This window comes from Echiichthys vipera, assembly GCF_963691815.1.
Source record: "Echiichthys vipera genome assembly, chromosome: 14".
NCBI classification, from domain to species: domain Eukaryota; kingdom Metazoa; phylum Chordata; class Actinopteri; order Perciformes; family Trachinidae; genus Echiichthys; species Echiichthys vipera.
In genome coordinates, this window is record NC_139839.1 from 5282513 (window position 1) to 5304977 (window position 22465).

Below are 22465 nucleotides of genomic sequence, written 5' to 3' on the forward strand. Positions count from 1 at the left end.
GACGGCAGTGTTGTTGTTGTTGTCGGTGCGTTGTTGTTGTTGTTGTTTTGTTCTTTGCAATGGGAGCGCCGTGTATTTACACCAGCAGTGTGACGAGGTGCAATCACAGCGAAGGAAGGGTGGGACACAGACTACCACAAAGAGGAACCGTCATTTACTACATGTACAAGTGAATAACGACGATGACGACGGCGACGACGAAGACAACGACAACGGCAACAATGTTTCTCAATCTGTGTTCTTGTCTGGACTTGTGAAACGTCATCAGTCGCAGCCCAAGTCCTGTTCCAATTCAATAGCCCCCATCTCGGCACGTAAGCTCCAAATGCCCGGATGTGACTTGCTCCGCCCATTTTGTCGAGGATGCATCGGAGGTGACTTGTGTGGACTTCAGACAGCCAGGTATCCCACAATGCATTGCACATTGACGGCTGTACTGCGTCCTCCCGTCCTCCGGTGTGTGCGCTCCTGAGTCGCCAAGTCTGAACTTCTAAGCTCACAAGTCCGAACTTGGTGCACGTGAGAAATGTCTACTGTGTGGCCGCCAACGTGTTTTGTCCAGACGGCAGTGGTGTTGTTGTTGTTGTTGTTGTTGCTGTGTGTATTTACACCAGCAGTGTGACGAGGTGCAATAGCAGCAAAGGAAGGGTGGGACACAGACTGAGCACTTGTACATGTAGGAAATGACGGTTCCTCTTTGTGGTAAAGACCTTTGAATGCCTTCACCGTGCTGCCCCGAGCTAACCACTGTTAGACACGTGCGGCTGTTAGCATTTCTCCTGGATTTCTACCTTAATAGTTGCTATGCCTGAATTACACTTTAAGTTTTCAGTTTGTGTGTGTGTGTGTGTGTCCCTGTGTGTGTGTGTGTGTGTGTGTGTGTGTGTCCGTCTCGTAGACTGAGAGTCACTTGGGGTTCCAGGTGCGGCTGCTGTGTTTACCAGCAGACTAAAGGTTACTGTTTCCAGAACCGCTTTGGCTGAGCTGCAACACACTGAACTCTACGCTGAACCACATGAACCATACGACTCTGAAGCGCGCGTGCACCGTCTGCATCTGTGCAGCAGCGTCGCGTCTTCACGACTTCTTCAATCGTTTACACGTTAGTTTACCTGAGCGCTGAAACCGACATCGAGATCGAACTTCTCTCCCGATCACAAAAAACAAAAAGGTGTTTTGGTGAAATGGTGGCCGGTCTGAACTCACCTGGCTCGTGTCGGACGTGGAGGCGGATGAGGAGAAAGCGAAGGAGTGAAAAGACGAGTAAAAGACGCGTAAAGACAGACGTGTTCAACCGTCTCTGGGCTGGACGGCGTAGTGGACTCAGCTGCCGCCCCCGTTGGCCGGTTAATCATCAACCCTGGCTGATCACGGCTGCTCCTGTAGTCACTACACTGTCAAAATAAAACACTTATCTGTTCTTTCATTGGACGGGAATCGAACATGTGGCATCGCTGCAGTTTAGATGCAGAGAATAATGTCCAGACGAGACTTCCTCACAACGCTGGTCACGTTTATAATTTAATAATTATAATGAATAAAACAACTCTGAAATCTGTTTAAATGGGTTTGTGCTTCTTTCTGTGAGTGTTACGACTTTTTTGTCACAATCTTCTGGGACTGGACCAGGACCAGGACCAGACTGGACCAGGACCAGGACCAGGTCCAGTAGTTGGTGGAAGTAGGTCTGGACTTCGTTAGTGCTGGTCCAGTCCCAGCCTGGTGCTGGTCCTGGTCCTGGTCGAGTGGTTGGTGGAAGTAGGTCTGGACTTGGTTAGTGCTGGTCCAGTCCCAGCCTGGTCCTGGTCCTGGTCCTGGTCCAGTGGTTGGTGGAAGTAGGTCTGGACTTGGTTAGTGCTGGTCCAGTCCCAGCCTGGTCCTGGTCCTGGTCCTGGTCCTGGTCCAGTGGTTGGTGGAAGTAGGTCTGGACTTGGTTAGTGCTCTATTGAGTGTGAACCACAGTGGTTGGAGTCACAGGAGGACGTTTGTGAACAGTTGTTCTTTGAGGGATGAAAGGGCAGCATTGCATCTCCACACCAGTTAGTTGGACCAGTCCCAGCCTGGTCCTGGTCCAGGTCCTGGTCCAGTCCAGTAAGTGCGTTTGTGATGTCACCACATGACAGCGCCCCCTGCAGCGACCCCCCTCCCTGTGTGTGTGTGTGTGTGTGTGTGTGTGTGTGTGTGTGTGTGTGTGTGTGTGTGTGTGTGTGTGTGTGTGTGTGTGTGTGTGTGTGTGTGTGTGTGTGTGTGTGTGTGTGTGTGTGTGTGTGTGTGTGTGTGTGTGTGTGTGAGTCAGGTTGGACGGTTTTAGTTTTAGTGTGCTCTGACTCAACCTCCACCCTCGGGGCCTCCACACAGCGCTCCACACAAACGTTCAGCACACACCGTGGGCGTGTGTTTGTCCTCTGCTCACCGCCTCGATCCAGCTGAACGCCCCCACAGTCCACCTCAGTGACAAACAGGGTCCGCCTCTGGTCCTGGAGGGTCCACCTCTGTGACAAACAGGGTCGACCTCTGGGACAAACAGGGTCCACCTCCACCCCGGTTCACCCTGATCCTCCGGGTTTCACCACAACAGACACTGGACATTAGAGAGAATGCAGCTTTAAGTGGAGTCTCCTCCTGCTGGACATTAGAGAGAATGCAGCTTTAAGTGGAGTCTCCTCCTGCTGGACATTAGAGAGAATGCAGCTTTAAGTGGAGTCTCCTCCTGCTGGACATTAGAGAGAATGCAGCTTTAAGTGGAGTCTCCTCCTGCTTGACATTAGAGAGAATGCAGCTTTAAGTGGAGTCTCCTCCTGCTGGACATTAGAGAGAATGCAGCTTTAAGTGGAGTCTCCTCCTGCTGGACATTAGAGAGAATGCAGCTTTAAGTGGAGTCTCCTCCTGCTTGACATTAGAGAGAAGGCAGCTTTAAGTGGAGTCTCCCCCTGCTGGACATTAGAGAGAATGCAGCTTTAAGTGGAGTCTCCTCCTGCTGGACATTAGAGAGAATGCAGCTTTAAGTGGAGTCTCCTCCTGCTTGACATTAGAGAGAAGGCAGCTTTAAGTGGAGTCTCCCCCTGCTGGACATTAGAGAGAATGCAGCTTTAAGTGGAGTCTCCTCCTGCTGGACATTAGAGAGAATGCAGCTTTAAGTGGAGTCTCCTCCTGCTGGACATTAGAGAGAATGCAGCTTTAAGTGGAGTCTCCTCCTGCTGGACATTAGAGAGAATGCAGCTCTAAGTGGACATTAGAGAGAGTGCAGCTTTATGTGGACATTAGAGAGAATGCAGCTTTAAGGGGACATTAGAGAGACTTTTTAAAGTAAATAAACAAATATAAAAATAATAATAATAGTTGAATATCAGCTTCTTCCTGTTCTGGCACATTAACAGTGTAAGTGCAGGTCCCTGTTGTTTCCACCGGGGGGCGTCAGAGGACAGCGTCCCGTCTCACCGGACTCGAACCAAACACTTCAAACTCAAAGATCAACAAAATAAATCACCTTCGTTTCGTCTCCGCATTTATGAGTTTAATGATAAACTCAACAAACTCAGATATTTATCTTTTAAATTATAAAGGAAATAAAGAAGAATTTATGTTTTCTACATGGACGTTTCACAATAAAAGCACATCAATGTTGTCCAAACATCCAGGTCCAAAGTTCAGTCCTTCACAATAAAAGCCCATCAAAGTTCTCCAAACATCCAGGACCAAACTTCAGTCCTTCACAATAAAAGTCCATCAATGTTGTCCAAACTTCAGTCCTTCACAATAAAAGCCCATGCTTTAACAGCTCCAAAATATAGCGTAAAGCCCAAATGTCTGACTGCTTTCTCTCATCAACGTCACTTTATTTTATAATCTGACACAGAAATGTGTGCAGAAAGGATGTCGGGGGGCGTTTGGTTGAATACGCGCTGCCTTCACCAGACCTCACACCAGTGGACTTTTCTGTACGGGGACCCTAGAAGAGGCTCCGCGGTGAGAACAGTTGCTGAACTGAACGTAAACGAACGCAAACACTAAGGGAAATGTTTGGTGATGTGTGCGGTTCCATTGTTTTCAGCAGCGTCTGGAGGAGACAAAACAATAAAATGATGTTTGTTCGTTCTATTACATTAAGAAAACTGAATAATTTTAATAATAAAGACACTTTTTGTCCTGTAACAACTATTAACGGAGAAATCCAGGAGTGGCTATCAGCAGGACGTGGCTAACAGGGGGACGTGGCTAACAGCGGGACGTGGCTATCAGCGGGACGTGGCTAACATCAGGACATGGCTAACAGGGGGACGTGGCTAACAGGGGGACGTGGCTAACAGCGGGATGTGGCTATCAGCGGGACGTGGCTAACAGCGGGACGTGGCTAACAGCGGCACGTGGCTAACAGCGGGACGTGGCTAACATCAGGACATGGCTAACAGGGGGACGTGGCTAACAGCAGGATGTGGCTAACAGCGGGGCGTGGCTAACAGAGGTACATGGCTAACAGGGGGACGTGGCTAACAGCAGGACGTGGCTAACAGGGGGACGTGGCTAACAGCGGGACGTGGCTAACAGCTGTTAGCTCGGGATCATCACGTTTCTGTTTCTGCTGCTTCAGTTCAAACTGTGAACTTTGTGACGTCAACAGGAGATCTGATTTCCTCTCCTGTGTTTGTTCTGTGTGTGAGAGTTTAGATAGTGTGTGTGTGTGTGTGTGTGTGTGTGTGTGTGTGTGTGTGTGTGTGTGTGTGTGTGTGTGTGTGTGTGTGTGTGTGTGTGTGTGTGTGTGTGTGTGTGTGTGTGTGTGTGTGTGTGTGTGTGTGTGTGTGTGTGAGAGTTAATATTTAGTGTCCACTGTGAAGTTCATCCCAAATGAGAGAGAGGGCTGCAGACGGAGTGTGAGCAGGAACGAGAGAATAGAGTCTCAGTTTTTCTCTGACAGTCTTTTAGTCTTACTCATCTTCTTCATCTTCATCGTCTTCATTGTCTTCATCGTATTCCGTCATGTCGGTTCTTCCTCTGCGGGTGAAAATGCTGCGGCGGCTCTGGAGGTTAAAGGGCGTCTTCATCCTCGTCTGCAGCCCGTTCCTCCTGCTGCCGCTCGCCCTCAGCACCAAGGTGAGACCAGTTCACTGACCCGTCACTAACCAGTTGACTGAACACTAACCAGTTTAAATAACCAGTTTACTTTCAGTGACACTAACCAGTGACACTAAGCAGTAGCGGTTGATATAATTGTTTATAATGAATGTGTTCATCATTTATTGTTGTTTGTTTTAATAACCTGTAAAATAAGAGCAGAGATGAACTGTAGCAGCAGCAGAAAATGGAAATAAAGGTGAAAGAGTGTCTGTGTTGAAGGTGGTTCATTTACTTCTGTCACTGATCCACAAACAGAGACGGGTTAAAAGTTCACCGTCACGGGTCACCAAAGAAAAACATCCGTCACGGGTCACCAAAGAAAAACAACCGTCATGGGTCACCAAAGAAAAACATCCGTCACGGGTCACCAAAGAAAAACAACCGTCACGGGTCACCAAAGAAAAAAAAAAGCGTCCAGGTCACCAAAGAAAAACAACCGTCATGGGTCACCAAAGAAAAACAACCGTCACGAGTCACCAAAGAAAAACAACCGTCACGGGTCACCAAAGAAAAACAACCGTCACGGGTCACCGAAGAAAAACAACCGTCACGGGTCACCAAAAAAAAACATCCATCACGGGTCACCAAAGAAAACCACCGTCACGGGTCACCAAAGAAAAAACAACCGTCACGGGTCACCAAAGAAAAACAAGCGTCACGGGTCACCAAAGAAAAACAACCGTCATGTGTCACCAAAGAAAAACAACCGTCACGGGTCACCAAAGAAAAACAACCGTCATGGGTCACCAAAGAAAAACATCCGTCACGGGTCACCCAAGAAAAACAACCGTCACGGGTCACCAAAGAAAAATAAGCGTCACGGGTCACCAAAGAAAAACAACCGTCACAGGTCACCAAAGAAAAACAACCGTCACGGGTCACCAAAGGAAAACAACCGTCACGGGTCACCAAAGGAAAACATCCGTCACGGGTCACCAAAGAAAAACAACCGTCACGGGTCACCAAAGGAAAACATCCATCACGGGTCACCAAAGAAAAACAACCGTCACGGGTCACCAAAGGAAAACATCCATCACGGGTCACCAAAGGAAAACAACCGTCACGGGTCACCGAAGAAAAACAACCGTCACGGGTCACCAAAGAAAAACAACCGTCACGGGTCACTGAAGAAAAACAACGTGGGTGACATGGGTCACCAAAGAAAAACAACCGTCACGGGTCACCAAAGAAACACAACCGTCACGGGTCATCAAAGAAACACAACCGTCACGGGTCACCAAAGGAAAACAACCGTCACGGGTCACCAAAGAAAAACATCCGTCACGGGGCACCAAAGAAAAACAACCGTCACGGGTCACCAAAGAAAAAAAAGCGTCACGGGTCACCAAAGAAAAACAAGCGTTACGGGTCACCAAAGAAAAACAACCGTCACGGGTCACCAAAGAAAAACAACCGCCACGGGTCACCAAAGAAAAACATCCGTCACGGGGCACCAAAGAAAAACATCCGTCACGGGGCACCAAAGAAAAACAACCGTCACGGATCACCAAAGAAAACCACCGTCACGGGTCACCGAAGAAAAACAACCGTCACAGGTCACAAAAGAAAAACAACCGTCACGGGTCACCGAAGAAAAACAACCGTCACAGGTCACAAAAGAAAAACAAGCGTCACGTGTCACCAAAGAAAAACAACCGCCACGGGTCACCGAAGAAAAACAAACACAGCTTTGATCCATGTTAGAGGCGCGTTTCACCGCTTCATCGTCTCTTTTTACACCATCACAGAAAAAAAGAACACTTGGTTTGGTGTCGGTTAGGTTTAGGTACCAAAACTAATGTAACGTGACCGGTTTTAGCCTCCAAAGGGTGACGGTTATGGTTATGGTTATGGTTATGGTTATGGTTATGGTTAGGCGTGAAAAGGACTTGGTTGTGGTTTGGTTTAAGAAGTTCGGGACATGAACGGCTACGGGAAATAATAGGTTGTGTGTTTAGAGACGCAAACATCTGCGTAAAGGAGGAGGGAATGGAGATATAGGTGATGTGATGGTAGATGGTGGTAACCCAACATGGTTAAGGTTAGGCAGTAACCGGGTAACTTGGGACTAAATCTTTATACAACCATAAAACCACGTAGACGCCTAAACCTAACCGAGTAGTCACGGGTCACCGAAGAAAAACAACCGTCACGGGTCACCAAAGAAAAACATTCGTCACGGGTCACCAAAGAAAAACAACCGTCATGGGTCACCAAAGAAAAACATCCGTCACGGGTCACCAAAGAAAAACAACCGTCACGGGTCACCAAAGAAAAAAAAAAGCGTCCAGGTCACCAAAGAAAAACAACCGTCATGGGTCACCAAAGAAAAACAACCGTCACGAGTCACCAAAGAAAAACAACCGTCACGGGTCACCAAAGAAAAACAACCGTCACGGGTCACCGAAGAAAAACAACCGTCACGGGTCACCAAAAAAAAACATCCATCACGGGTCACCAAAGAAAACCACCGTCACGGGTCACCAAAGAAAAAACAACCGTCACGGGTCACCAAAGAAAAACAAGCGTCACGGGTCACCAAAGAAAAACAACCGTCACGTGTCACCAAAGAAAAACAACCGTCACGGGTCACCAAAGAAAAACAACCGTCATGGGTCACCAAAGAAAAACATCCGTCACGGGTCACCCAAGAAAAACAACCGTCACGGGTCACCAAAGAAAAATAAGCGTCACGGGTCACCAAAGAAAAACAACCGTCACAGGTCACCAAAGAAAAACAACCGTCACGGGTCACCAAAGGAAAACAACCGTCACGGGTCACCAAAGGAAAACATCCGTCACGGGTCACCAAAGAAAAACAACCGTCACGGGTCACCAAAGGAAAACATCCATCACGGGTCACCAAAGAAAAACAACCGTCACGGGTCACCAAAGGAAAACATCCATCACGGGTCACCAAAGGAAAACAACCGTCACGGGTCACCGAAGAAAAACAACCGTCACGGGTCACCAAAGAAAAACAACCGTCACGGGTCACTGAAGAAAAACAACGTGGGTGACATGGGTCACCAAAGAAAAACAACCGTCACGGGTCACCAAAGAAACACAACCGTCACGGGTCATCAAAGAAACACAACCGTCACGGGTCACCAAAGGAAAACAACCGTCACGGGTCACCAAAGAAAAACATCCGTCACGGGGCACCAAAGAAAAACAACCGTCACGGGTCACCAAAGAAAAACAAGCGTCACGGGTCACCAAAGAAAAACAAGCGTTACGGGTCACCAAAGAAAAACAACCGTCACGGGTCACCAAAGAAAAACAACCGCCACGGGTCACCAAAGAAAAACATCCGTCACGGGGCACCAAAGAAAAACATCCGTCACGGGGCACCAAAGAAAAACAACCGTCACGGATCACCAAAGAAAACCACCGTCACGGGTCACCGAAGAAAAACAACCGTCACAGGTCACAAAAGAAAAACAACCGTCACGGGTCACCGAAGAAAAACAACCGTCATAGGTCACAAAAGAAAAACAAGCGTCACGTGTCACCAAAGAAAAACAACCGCCACGGGTCACCGAAGAAAAACAAACACAGCTTTGATCCATGTTAGAGGCGCGTTTCACCGCTTCATCGTCTCTTTTTACACCATCACAGAAAAAAAGAACACTTGGTTTGGTGTCGGTTAGGTTTAGGTACCAAAACTAATGTAACGTGACCGGTTTTAGCCTCCAAAGGGTGACGGTTATGGTTATGGTTATGGTTATGGTTATGGTTATGGTTAGGCGTGAAAAGGACTTGGTTGTGGTTTGGTTTAAGAAGTTCGGGACATGAACGGCTACGGGAAATAATAGGTTGTGTGTTTAGAGACGCAAACATCTGCGTAAAGGAGGAGGGAATGGAGAGATAGGTGATGTGATGGTAGATGGTGGGAACCAAACATGGTTAAGGTTAGGCAGTAACCGGGTAACTTGGGACTAAATCTTTATACAACCATAAAACCAAGTAGACGCCTAAACCTAACTGAGTAGTTTTGGTGTCTAAACCTTTGGTCGTGAGAATGTTTTGGATTCTTTCCTGAAAGTCTCCGGTAACTTTTCCCAGAAATCCACACTTCATCTCCACAGCAGGTGTGTGTGTGTGTGTGTGTGTGTGTGTGTGTGTGTGTGTGTGTGTGTGTGTGTGTGTGTGTGTGTGTGTGTGTGTGTGTGTGTGTGTGTGTGTGTGTGTGTGTGTGTGTGTGTGTGTGTGTGTGTGTGTTTGTGTGTGTGAGTGTGTGTGTGTGTGTGTTCACCGCAGGAGTCTGAATCCACACGGCGGTACTGTGGATGAACAGACGTGAGAGGCTCTTTTGTCTTTTATTTTGAAAAACACTCATCTTACAAAATATGAAAGTTTTATAGTAATATTTCAGACAAAACTATGACATTTAATTTAATAATAATATGAAAGAAACAGAGAAACAAGTGTCCCTGTAACTAAACCTTCCTTAACAAAACACTTCACTTGTGTCTGTGTGTGTGTGTGTGTCTGTGTGTGTGTGTGTGTGAGTGTGTAGGAGGCAGCCTGTGCTTATGTCATAGCGCTCATGGCGGTGTACTGGTGCACGGAGGTGTTGCCTCTGGCGGTGACGGCACTGCTGCCGACCATCCTGTTCCCCGTCCTCGGCATCATGCAGTCCAAAGACGTAAGACTGGACACACACACACACACACACACACACACTATGATAAGGTCAAAGAAAGGCTGAGGTTCTGCTGTAAACCCTTCCCGTTGTTGTTCAGGTGTGTATGCAGTACCTGAAGGACACCAACATGCTGTTTGTGGGCGGGCTGATGGTGGCGGTCGCCGTGGAGCACTGGAACCTCCACAAACGCATCGCGCTCCGAGTTCTGCTGTTGGTCGGAGTCCGACCCGCCCTGTGAGTCACCTGATCTCCTGCTCTATCATGAAACCTGAAATAAATATGTTGGTCCACCCCGTAAAGGCCCAATCCCTCTCTAGGGTAAATACGGGTTCGGACCCTTTCGTCCGAGCCCGGAGGTCGTCTCGTCCGTCAGTGGGGCCGTCGCCTCTGAGCTCATGAGTCCAGAGTGCTCCGGACAGAACCGAGCGACACCACGGGAAATCAGTGTAGAGTCAGTCCAAGCATTCACCAGAATCCACAAAGAAGGAGAGGAAGGAGAAGGAGAAGGAGAAGAAGAAGAAGAAGAAGAAGAAGAAGAAGAAGAAGAAGAAGAAGAAGCAGCGGGGGACATCCTAAAGTATTTAAGGGCACAAAAAGAAACTCTCCATTAAGGCGTCGGTTTTCGTTGAGTGGTCTCACATTTACTCACATTTGGCAAAATCATCTCCACGACAGACGCCATGTTTGTGATTGTTGGTAGTTTGTGACGCGGCTCTGCCCTCCAGAGCAGCGGTGTCAAACTCAATATCTACAAAAAAAGAAAAAAAGACTGCAGATGTGCATGTGTCCCTTCTCTCCAGAGGGGTCGTCTCGTCCGTCAGTGGGTCCATCGCCTCTGAGCTCATGAGTCCAGAGTGATCCGGACAGAACCGAGCAACACCTCCGGAAATCAGTGTAGAGTCAGTCCAACCTGCAAAAAAAGTCTGCAGATGTGCATGTGTTCCCTTCTCTCCAGATGTGTAACGTTGAGCCTTTCCAGTGCAGCTCCTTGTTCTTGTCGTGGTGTTTCTTCTGTTTGATTCTTTGGTTACAGCCACGGTGACAAACAGCTCTTTACCTTCACACACAGATCATCTGCTGAAAGATCCTGTCCTCCATCTTTCTTTGGGTCGTTTTTGGGGAGGGGTGGATTCAGTTTGTCTGCAGAGACTGGTAGCATAGATGCTCATGTGTGTGAACAGAAAAGTAGACGTGTGTGTGCTTTAGACTCACAGGCCAGCTCTCAGAGAACCTGGATATGATCTTAGAGCCAGATTTGACCCAGAAGCCTGAGTTTGACCCCCCTGCTCTAGAGGATGAGTCATAACATCCATAACAACGCTGAAACAGGACGGAGGGATGAAGGGCAGCACCGGAGACAACGTTTGGAACGGACGCACCAATTTAGTCCAGATCCGAAATCATGAATCCACCTTTAATGCAGCGGCCGTTGCAGAGTAGGAATTCACTTTACAGGCGTGTCTGCAGTTACACCTGTAAACTGAACATGAGGATATTGAGATGTGTGTTTCTTGTTGATGAGGATTGTTGAATTGTTGATTGTCGTCTTCCCTTGTGTCCCAGGTTGATGCTGGGGTTCATGGGGGTGACGGCCTTCCTCTCCATGTGGATCAGCAACACGGCCACCACCGCCATGATGGTCCCAATCGTCCAGGCCGTGCTAGAGCAGCTCCATGGCAACTCAGACCCTGAATCCTCCTCTGAGAGTCGGAGAAGGAGCGTCAACCTTCACCAGGAACACCGGGAGAAAACCTGCAGCATCCTGCGACCTGCTGGACCCAACGTCCTGGAGAAGGGTACGTTGCCAAAGAAGAGAGCCCCATTTATCCGGTACACATGCAAAAAGGAGGGAGTCCTTCATCCAGGGAGGGCGGTCGGACTTCACCTTCTGTCACAGCAAACATGGTCACCTTATATAAGCTTTATGAAAGACATCACATCTATTTATGCAAGTGAGACCTGGGTCACAACAACGACCACAGACCACCACAGATGTTTAGATGTTAGTTCATTGATGCTACGTGTTCCTAACCCGACTCCAGATGATTGCGTCTCCTGGTTCTGATCGTCTCAGCAGATCCATCTGAACTCTGGTTTAAAGATCTTTGGGGAAGGGGTGAAAATCCTGGTTTCTGATTGGATAAACCATCTGTCTATCACCAACATACAGAGTTTACACTCAACAGTCTCTTTTAGTTTCACTTTAATCCACCTCTAAACCAGCGCTGATGGGTTCGGTCGCTGCTCAAACGTTTCCAGACTGATCTGAGAGTGAAACACAGCAGAGCTCAGAGATCAGGGTGGACTCAGGAGGCTAACGTGTTCCTCCAACAGGTAAAAACGACATAGAACAGAGTAAAAATCAATACAATCAGTTTAAAATTGATTAAGATCCAGACCTCATTGGACCAGAAGTCAGTGTGAGGCAGCACAGCGTCAAACCTGCAGAACCAACTGGATTCAAACTCACAGTGAAGCTGTGAAGCTGCACCCCCGAGAGTCCAGCTGTGTGCACACCTCCCAAAGAAACATCAGGCCCCCACGGTCAGGTCCCCACGGTCAGGGGTCACGGTCAGGGGTCACGGTCAGGGATCACAGTCAGGTCCCCACGGTCAGGGGTCACGGTCAGAGATCAAGGTCAGGGGTCGCGGTCATTTACGCTGTGCATGCTTGGAGGTCAAAGTTGTACATTTCAACCATGAATGTTTCCTCCCAGGTCTGAACGGGGCAACGTTAACACAAGGCAACGCAGAGACAACCAGCAACCTACAAGACAACGTGTCCTCTGGGCAGAAAGCGTCAGAGGGTGAGACGGACGCACAGGAGAAGGTTAAACCGACTCCACAGGACAAACCTCCGTCAGACTGCACCAACACCGGGCCGGGTGAGTCCTCACGCGAGGTCCCAAAGATTCAGGGGTTGTCCACACGAGCGCAGGTGTACTTTCTAAAGTGTGTGTTCATCCTTTGGTCCACACTAACCACAGCTGTTGCTCCTCAAACCAGAGTCCAGGGGGAACTTTTTGTTAAAGTGCGGTTTCAGCAGTCGTGTGTGGACGAGTGATAGGCCGATGCATCTGAGGATATTTGCGTTTTTTAGAAGTATCGAACACTGAAGACGCTTTTTATAAGTCCAGTAAATGTTCCTTTTTTAAAATTTGACACTCGTAACATTTGTGTTCATCGTTGTGTATGTGCATGTAAATTGAGGGAACAACACTAGAATTGGACGATCCCTACTGTGGACAGGAAAACCAGTGTTTGACGTCACGTTGTGCGACGGTAAACACTCGGCTGTTTCCATGGAGACGTGATCAGCTGATAGCGGTGCTTTGATGAAAGACCTCGCCAAAATCCTGCTGCTGTTGAGCAACTTCTCAGCTCTTTGTGTGCGTCTCCGTCCACAGAGGGAATCTGGGTTTTACGACGTGTTTCCAGCCTTGTGATTGGCTGAAACGGACTTCCTGTTAGGAGCGCTGTCTCCACCTGCTGCTTTGACATGTGCACGACATTATTTTGCGGTTTCATTTGGACGGGAACTTTCTTTAAACCAGGGGCCATAAATGTTTGGTTTCAGACAGACCCGTGTTCCTGTGGACGTCTTCGTTCCAAGCAGCTGTTGGTTTCTCTCCTCTTCAGTCAAGCATGAAGATCAGCTGTGGAGTTGTTAATGTTTCATCTTTAAACTTAATGAGGCGCTCGGAGCGATCGTCCAGAACTGAGCCTGTGCTAAGTCCCGCCCTCCTCGGTTACTGTTGCTAGGCCATTTAAGCTTATATGTCAATATTGTTTTGGAATATTTCCTTTCCCCTAAACAGTTTGTGTTGTTAATGATCCGTCCGTCTGTGTTATGATATCATGACTGGGTCAGTCAGTCTGCCCTGTAGTATCCCATCTATTCTTCACGGGTCTAGACACGGCTGCAGACTTAGAAGTTTGAAACGACCCGGTTTGTAGTTTGTGTCCTTTAAACAACTCTCTGTGAACTTTGTGCCGCAGTGGTGGCGTCCGCGGTGAACGTCTGCTGTCAGATGGAGCTGGAGGAGCTGAGCCAGGAGGACGAGGAGAGGAGGAGGATGAGTAAAGGACTCCTGCTGAGCGTGTGCTACGCCGCCAGCATCGGAGGCATCGCCACTCTGACGGGAACCGGACCAAACCTGGTTCTGATGGGACAGATGAGCCAGTAGGTGCTAATACACAAACACAGACGGGGACGGAGCTGGAACCTGACAAGAACTGTGGGTTTAGAGGTTCACGCCACTCAACCTCAGCGCGTGTAGTGTTCAGAACCGTCTCCTTTAGTGACTAAACTTAACCGTCACCTTTAGTCGTCTAAACTTAACCGTCACATACTCGTACGAGTCCCCATTTCATTGTTAAATAGAACCTGCCGATGACAATCCGTCGTCCTAACACAGTCACAGAAAACCAAGATGGCGACGCCCAAATGCCAAACTTCTGATTTTCTGGTTCTGAGGAAATCCAGATTTAAGTGAAAGTGTAATCCTGCCGTTGTGTCTGCACTGACACAGTATTGTCCTTGTGTGTGTGTGTGTGTGTGTGTGTGTGTGTGTGTGTGTGTGTGTGTGTGTGTGTGTGTGTGTGTTCCTCGCAGACTCTTCCCTCAGAACGGAGACGTCATCACCTTTGCATCCTGGTTCGCGTTCGCCTTCCCCACCATGGTGCTGACGCTGACGCTGGCCTGGTTCTGGCTGCAGTTCCTCTACATCGGCTGCAAGTGAGTCCCCACCACCCCCCTCCCCTCCTGCTGAACACCAAACGCTCCCAAACGTCCGTGTGCCGATCAGTGAACGTACAAAGATGCTAGTTTGACTGTGGTGCGTTGCAGCCTGCGGAGGACGTGGGGTTGCGGGGCGGCGCAGTCTGAGAAGGAGCGAGCGGCGTATGAAGCGATCAGGGACCAACACCGCAGCTTGGGACCGGTGAGTTACGGCGAGCTCAACGTCGCGGCGCTCCTCGTCCTCATGGTGGTGCTGTGGTTCACACGAGACCCGCGCTTCATGGACGGCTGGGCTACCCACGTGTTCAACGCCAAGGCCGAGTGAGTACCTGCACACTGCTCCGGTGAACGCTGTTGTTGTTTATCGTGTCACGACAATTAGCGTTAGCGAGCGCTCAGTGGAAAACGTGCTGATGCACGCACACGTACGACGCCATAGACTCAAAGAACTCACATTATAGAACTTTTCCAGAACACTGAAATCTTCGGGGTCACGTGGTCCGGACCCACCCCGTCCTTTCTTTTAGCTTAAATTCAGAAGATTAGCTCCAAACACTTTCTTCGTGTCAGGAAAAGATTTCTGTCGACAGGTAAACAGAGTTTAAATCATGTAAAGCTGAATTGACCTGAACCAAAACCAAAGTTTCAAAAGTTGCCGAGTCCAAAAACTGAATCTTTATGAAGCCAGAAGGAGAAACAGGCATTAGCTCGATGCTAACACATAATGGGAATTACCATTGATACGTTCATCCAAACATCAGATCCACTCAAAGTGTAATTATGCGGAAAACTCCTCCAGGGTCTTTTTCTGCACTTTAATCATCAGTAACCATGGAGACAGTTTTTATTAAGGTAGAAATCCAGGAGAGATGCTAACAGCCGGACATAGCTAACAGTGGTTAGCTCTGGGCAGCACGGTGAAGGCATTCAAAGGTCTTTTTTAACCACTAATGCTGCTGAAAATTACAGCAAACCTCTGCAGCAGCATGAGAAGAGTCCCTACACACACAACAAAGCACCAATGGGCTCCTTCCACTGTAATGGACTTTACTATGAGAGGAGCTGGTACAGGGGGCAGTAGGCTGATGACGCTTTGTTGTGTGTGTGTAGGGACTCTTCTCATGCTGCTGCAGAGGTTTGCTGTTATTTTCTGCAGCATTAGTGGTTAAAAAAGACCTTTGAATGCCTTCATCGTACCTTAATTAGACCCTGGGAGGACTCCACTGTAAGTCTTCACCCAGGTGCTCAGTAAAAGTTGGTCTCAGCAGCTTTGTGCTCACTGGTTTGATCCCCTGAGTTCTTACACTTCCTGTCTCCCCCTGCAGCCTTGTCTGTCACGTGTCTGTGTGCGTGCTCCTGCATTAATGTAAAGTGACAGAAAAGAAAACAATGAATGAACCCAGAGTGTTGTTTGACGCAGACTTCGCCTCAGGACAAAATCCCTGATCTGACAGGATTCAGAAGAGAAGAGCAAACAGAGCAAACGTGTCCTGGGTACACACTGTTACTCTGGTGTGGTATTGACCCGCACACTGTCACCGAATGAACCGCTGCAGGTCACCGAGGCCGACGCGGGTCTCACCCTTCACTTACATTCAACGCCCCAAACTTTCACAACCAGCAGCCGGATCACATTTCATTTCAGCAGCAGATTCAAAACTCACCTGAAGACATCGATTCAAAGCTTAAAGTTACTTATTTCATGAACCCATCCCCATAGGTAGTCTTAACGTGTGTTAAAGTGTCCTCTAGGAGCATAAACGGGTGTTAAAGTGTCCTCTAGGAGTCTAAACGTGTGCTAAAGTGTCCTCTAGGAGCATAAACGTGTGTTAAAGTGTCCTCTAGGAGCCTAAACGTGTGTTAAAGTGTCCTCTAGGAGCATAAACGTGTGCTAAAGTGTCCTCTAGGAGCCTAAACGTGCGTTAAAGTGTCCTCTAGGAGCATAAACGTGTGCTAAAGTGTCCTCTAGGAGCATAAACGTGTGTTAAAGTGTCCTCTAGGAGCATAAACGTGTGTTAAAGTGTCCTCTAGGAACATAAACGTGTGTTAAAGTGTCCTATAGGAGCATAAACGTGTGTTAAAGTGCCCTCTTTCGCCCCTGCCCTTCTAAACCTCTGTGCACACTGGTGTTTTGTTCATTCATAAAAGCCCGGCTCACCAGCGCAGGACGTCATTTATTGATCGTTCCTGACGAATGTTTTTGTCCTAAAGACAAAAACAACAGCTGTAAAAAGTTTATTGACGTGAGATGAATCCCACACACAGAAGGTTTTCCTGCAGCTTTATCTGAAACGCTGAACACTGAGCAGGACGATGCGTCTTTGTCCCCTTCAACATGAAAACAGTCGTGTTGGAGGCAGCGTGAGGGGGGGTGTGGGGGTGTGGTGGAGTCACCTTGGACCTGCGTTTTGTGCAAACGGATTATTTCAACATGTTTCCTGATTACGCAGGCTGATCGTGAAGCTCAGATGGGACCTCAGCCGAGGTCAGAGTAAGGATTCAACTCTCACCTCAGACCCTTTGACTGCTCACAGAGACACCAGAGCGCTTATTCGGGGTCAGGTCGCGGGAGCAGCAGCTCCAGCAGGGACCCCAAACTTCCCTTTCCCGGGCCACATTAACCAGCTCTAACTGGGGGATCCTGAGGCGTTCCCAGGCCAGTGTGGAGATCTAATCTCTCCACCTGGTCCTGGGTCTTCCCCGAGGCCTCCTCCCAGCTGGACGTGCCTGGAACACCTCCCTAGGGAGGTGCCCAGGGTTCATCCAGACCAGATGATCCTGAACCACCTCAACTGGCTCCTTTCAACACAAAGGAGCAGCGGCTCTACTCCGAGTTCCTCACGGATGCTGAACTTCTCCCCCTCTCTCTAAGGGAGACTCCAGCCCCCCTCCTGAGGAAACACATTTCACACGCTTGGACCTGGACCTGGTTCTTTGGGTCCTGACCTGGACCTGGTTCTTTGGGTCCTGACCTGGACCTGGTTCTTTGGATCCTGACCTGGACCTGGTTCTTTGGGTCCTGACCCAGCTTTCATGACCACAGGTGAGGGTAGGAACCAGGACTGAGCGGTAGATCCAGAGCTTTGCCTCCCTCAGCTCTCTGTTCATCACAACGGTGCGGTAGAGCGACTGCAGCTCCGCCCCCGCTGCTCCGATTCTCCGGCCAAACTCACGCTCCATCGTCCCCTCACTCGTGAACAAGATCCCGAGGTCCTTGAACTCCTTAATTTCGGGTAAGGACTCATTCCCGACCTGGAGTAATCATCCCGGCCGTTTCACAATCGGCTGTGAACCGATCCAGTGAGTGCTGAAGGTCCCTGACCCACGACGCCATCAGGACCACGTCAGAGACCAGATCCTCAGCCCACCGAACTGCAGCCCCTCCCCACCACGACTACGCCTCCATATCCTGTCCATGAAAATCACGAACAGGATTGGTGACAAAGTGCACCCCCGGTGGAGGCCGACCCCCACCGGGAACCACTCTGACTTACTGCCGAGGATCCGGACTCAGCTCTCTCTTTGGGGGTACAGAGACTGGACGGCCCTCAGAAGTGACCCCCTCACCCCAGACTCCCTCAGCACCTCCCACAGTATCTCCAGGGACTCGGTCATGTGCCTTCTCCAGATCCACAAAGCACATGTAGACCGGATGGGCACACTCCCAGACCCCCTCTCCAGGATCCTTGAGAGTGAAGAGCTGGTCCTGGTCCAGGTCCAGGACTGAATCCACCTGGTTCCTCTTCAGTCTGAGGTTCTACAGGACGAACCTCCTTTCCAGCACCTTGGAGTCGACTTCACCAGGGAGGCTGAGTAGTGTGATCCCCCTGTAACTGGCACACACCCTCTGGTCCCCCTTTCTGAACAGGAACAACCACCCCGGTCTGCCACTCCCTTGGCACTGTCCCAGACTTCCACCAGTGTGTCAGAGACGTGTGGACCAGGACCAGGACCAGGACCACCCCTCCAGACCTCTGTTTTTCTGTCTTTTCTGTCTTTTCTGTTCTTATTCTCAGTCTTTTAGTCCCTTTATTTTTCTGGTGGGTCACTTTCAGAGTCACACTAGCATCAGAGACCAGGGTTGGTTGAACTGTCCAGAGCTGCTTCTGTACTGAAAAGCTTAAACACACAAAGGGAACCGGAAACAGTTCTTTTGGTCAATGGGTGCAAAAACAAACACTCTGTGGTGAAATCCCCATTCATGGAGGCTGCTGTTGCACAATGTTACACAGCGATGCTGACGGAGAACGACACTAAGTGAAGTCTGTGGGTTTTAAAGGGTATCTCCACTCTTTGTTACTCAAGTACAGTCGTTACTCAGTACACTGTCTTTTGATTACATCATGATGAATGACGGGGAGACGTTCCTCTGTGTATGGTGTTTGCTGGATTTGAATTCTGTTTGTTTTTGTGGGCTGCGCGTTTATGTTGGTTTCTGCTCGATGCTGATTTGATTAAAACAGATAAATAAATAAATACGTTTTCTCGTTCTCTGCAGGTTCGTCACTGATGCGACCGTCGCTCTGTTTGTTGCTGTTTTGTTGTTTGTTCTTCCCTCGGAGCCGCCGCGCTTCCTCTGCTGCTGGAGGAGCTCTCACACAGGTAACACACACACACACACACACACACACACACACACACACACACACACACACACACACACACACAGGGACTACAGCGTTACTTACTGACTAAAGTAACTCTAACTAAAAATAAAAAACTGTCTGGTTAGCCTCTTGTTCGCCTACCTTTGAATGTTTGGCGTCATTGTGTTTAGTCCACGGCCCCAAAAACTCTGCTGGCTGATAAATGACGTCACACGCATTGATGACGTCATGGCGATGCGTGGCTTTGTTTCCAGATCTTTCCGTAGACCTCGGAGTTTTCGTGCGTCTTGTCGACTGTTTTTGAATCTTTTCATCGACCAAATCTGCAGTAAACACTCCACCTCCGCATCACACCAACGTGAACCTTTCACCGCCATTGTTTGAAATGTCCGCGCATGGTCCCTCCTTCTTTTCTCTACGTCCCAACAGGCGCACAGGAAATGACCTCAGAACCGCCGTAGGCCTCGTGCTCGTACACGTGCGCACGCTCGTGCTCGTACACGTGCAAACAAAAGCCCACCTCTCCCAAACGGGCCGTGGACGGCAAGCATGCCGCTCCTAGACGCGGTACGGTTGCACTCACACTGGTCCAAGGAACCAGACTTTAGCCGTGACACGTGCTGGGGCACGGTACGGAGGCACAGTGTGAGTGCGCCCATACTCTGACATTTTACTTTGTAACGTGTTACCTCTAACACCACAGGTGTTATTTATTTGAAACTGGCAGTAAAGGTGTTGAAACTTGCAGCTGCATCTCCTAACATGCATTAGTAGATGTGGCTGACATGGTCGCCGTGTTGACGAATCTATCTCAGCCAGGTGCTAAAGTGTCCTCTTCAGTGGCGTTTGCCCTTTTTCTTTCTTTTTTTTATCCAAGCAGCGCCCCAGGTGTCAGGAGGCCCCGCCCCTGCTCTGCTCACCTGGCAGGTGACCCAGAAGAAGATGCCCTGGAACATCGTGCTGCTGCTGGGAGGCGGCTTCGCTCTCGCCAAAGGCAGCGAGGTGAGTTCGCCAGAGAGAGATGTTCACACCTGAACTGCTGAACCGCACCGCCATGACACTGAGTGCTTTCAATGTGTGTGTGTGTGTGTGTGTGTGTGTATGTGTGTGTGTGTGTGTGTGTGTGTGTGTGTGTATGTGTGTGTGTGTGTGTGTGTGTGTGTGTGTGTGTGTTGTTAGGAGTCCGGTCTGTCCCGTTGGCTCGGCGCTCAGATGACGCCGCTACACTCCATCCCTCCCTGGGCGATCGCCGTCATCCTCTGCCTCCTCGTCGCCACCTTCACCGAGTGTACCAGCAACGTCGCCACGGCAACGCTCTTCCTGCCCATCCTGGCCTCCATGGTAACAAAACACTCACAGCGAACACAGAATATTCACATGTTTGCGCCGGTGTTCTGACAGTGTCCTGCGTGTGTCCTGTGCCAGTCCCAGTCCATAAGCTTGAACCCTCTGTACGTGATGATCCCCTGCACCCTCAGCGCCTCCTTCGCCTTCATGCTGCCGGTGGCCACGCCTCCAAACGCCATCGTCTTCTCCTCCGGGTTGCTGAAAGTGTCCGACATGGTGAGTCCTGCTTCTGTTAGGACACGGGGACGAGTCTATTCAGACCAAACACCAACCTCCAGGTCAGAAATGTGAAGCCAATGGTGAAGTGCTTTCAGTAACAATGGTCTTACGGCATTGACCAAGCCCCGCCCACAGCTTCCTGTTTGATCCGATCAGGAAGCTCCGTCAGCGTCAGTTCTCTGAGTTTCCACTAGGGGCAGGTTTCATAACAGAGCAGTTTCTCATTGAGCCCCATGTTAAACAGGCGAGGACGATTGGATCGAGTTAGAGAACGGAGCTGACGGAGACTCAAGTGGTGATTGGATCGGCTTTGTTTTTCAGCCCACTCGGTGACGTTGCTATGGTTACGTCCTCCTCTTTTATACGCTCATAATAACCTCCTGCTCTTTTGCGCCCCCTGCAGGCTAAAACCGGAGTGGTGATGAACGTCATCGGGATCAGCTGCATCACCCTGGCCATCAACAGCTGGGGTCACGTCATATTCGGCCTGGACTCGTTCCCGTCATGGGCAAACGCCACCGCGCCGGTGTAGGAGCTCCACACCAACGTGCTGCCTCAGCTTCATCACTCGACTGAGCTCCGGGTGAAACGTGTCGGGTTTTGTTTGGATTCAAACTGCAGCGTGTGATTCGGAGCCATCCTCCTGATGTCTTGACATTCTCACCACGCATGTCGTTATACTGGAACACGCATCTTCTCGTGCAGATGTTCGTGGTGTCGTGACTTTAGACGCGACGCTTCTGTACGTTATATTCTTCTGCACAAACATTCAGCTGAAACCTTAAAAACGGTGTTTGTTATTAACAGAAATGACTCTTCGTGTTTCCTATCCACCTCATTGTTGCGTTTGTTACTGTAGAAATTGTTCTTGGTGAAACTTCAGGTGAGGTAGCAGAAGTAGCAGTAAGCTAGTTAGCATCAGAGGCTAATCATGGCGGCTAACTACCAACGACAAAAGCAATTAATCTTAAATTTAGCAAATACTACTTTGTGTTTTAACAGATATTTAAAGGGATAGTTCAGGATTTTGAAGTGTTGTTGTGTGAGGTTCTTATCCTCAGTCAGTGTGTTAAATCCATGAGAAGCTAGCAGAGAAGCTAGCAGAGAAGCTAGCAGAGAAGCTAACGATGGAGGCAGTAGATAAACAGTTTTTAGATATGTAGAAAATGTTCTGTGTGTTTTGTGTTGTTTTCTATTTAAAGTTTGTATTTAGTGAATGTGTTCTGTACATATGTGACCTCCACAGTTTTCTACCATCCAACACTTTTATTTGGTGTTAAATAAAATAATATTAAATTAAATAAAGACGACCTTTAACCTAAAAAAAAGACAATTTTTAAAAAGTTTTTTCATCATTTTGTTTCAGTTTGTGTGATAAAGTTTGGTAAGAACTCTGATTTTAAGCCAAATTTGTGAAATCCAGTGTTTTGTTTCTCTCACTTGTCTTTTAAACTCTAGTGATGTATTTTTAAAAATCATAATATTTTAATAAATGCTTAAATCTCTTTACTTTCGCCCTGATGAAAAAATAAAATATTCAATCATTTTGGGGATTTTAACCCTTTAAATGGCAGTTTAAATATTTTAAGGTTTAAATATTTATAAAAACTGCTTTAAAATAATACTTTAATATTTTTAATTTATTTATTTATTGCTTAAATCTCTTAATCAACGTCAGCCCTAAAACAAACAGTGAAAACAAAGTAAATGTGGATGTTTCTATAGTGTAATAAAATAAGACTGTTTCATATATTATATTTATATATTTTTAATAAACAATAGTGATATA

The 22465-nt window shown here is 48.5% G+C and overlaps 1 protein-coding gene across 1 annotated transcript; it reads left to right on the forward strand.

Annotated features, from left to right (window-relative positions):
- Positions 1-4974: 4974 nt before the first annotated feature.
- Positions 4975-21208, forward strand: LOC310956845 (Na(+)/citrate cotransporter-like; the record flags this gene model as incomplete). The annotated part of the gene is made up of 13 exons (XM_083927220.1): positions 4975-5088; positions 9635-9763; positions 9861-9997; positions 11327-11559; positions 12480-12647; positions 13762-13945; positions 14378-14500; positions 14612-14824; positions 19002-19105; positions 19991-20112; positions 20290-20451; positions 20536-20673; positions 21080-21208. 13 exons carry the CDS (start codon positions 4975-4977, stop codon positions 21206-21208), a joined length of 1956 nt encoding a protein of 651 aa, XP_083783346.1.
- Positions 21209-22465: the final 1257 nt, after the last annotated feature.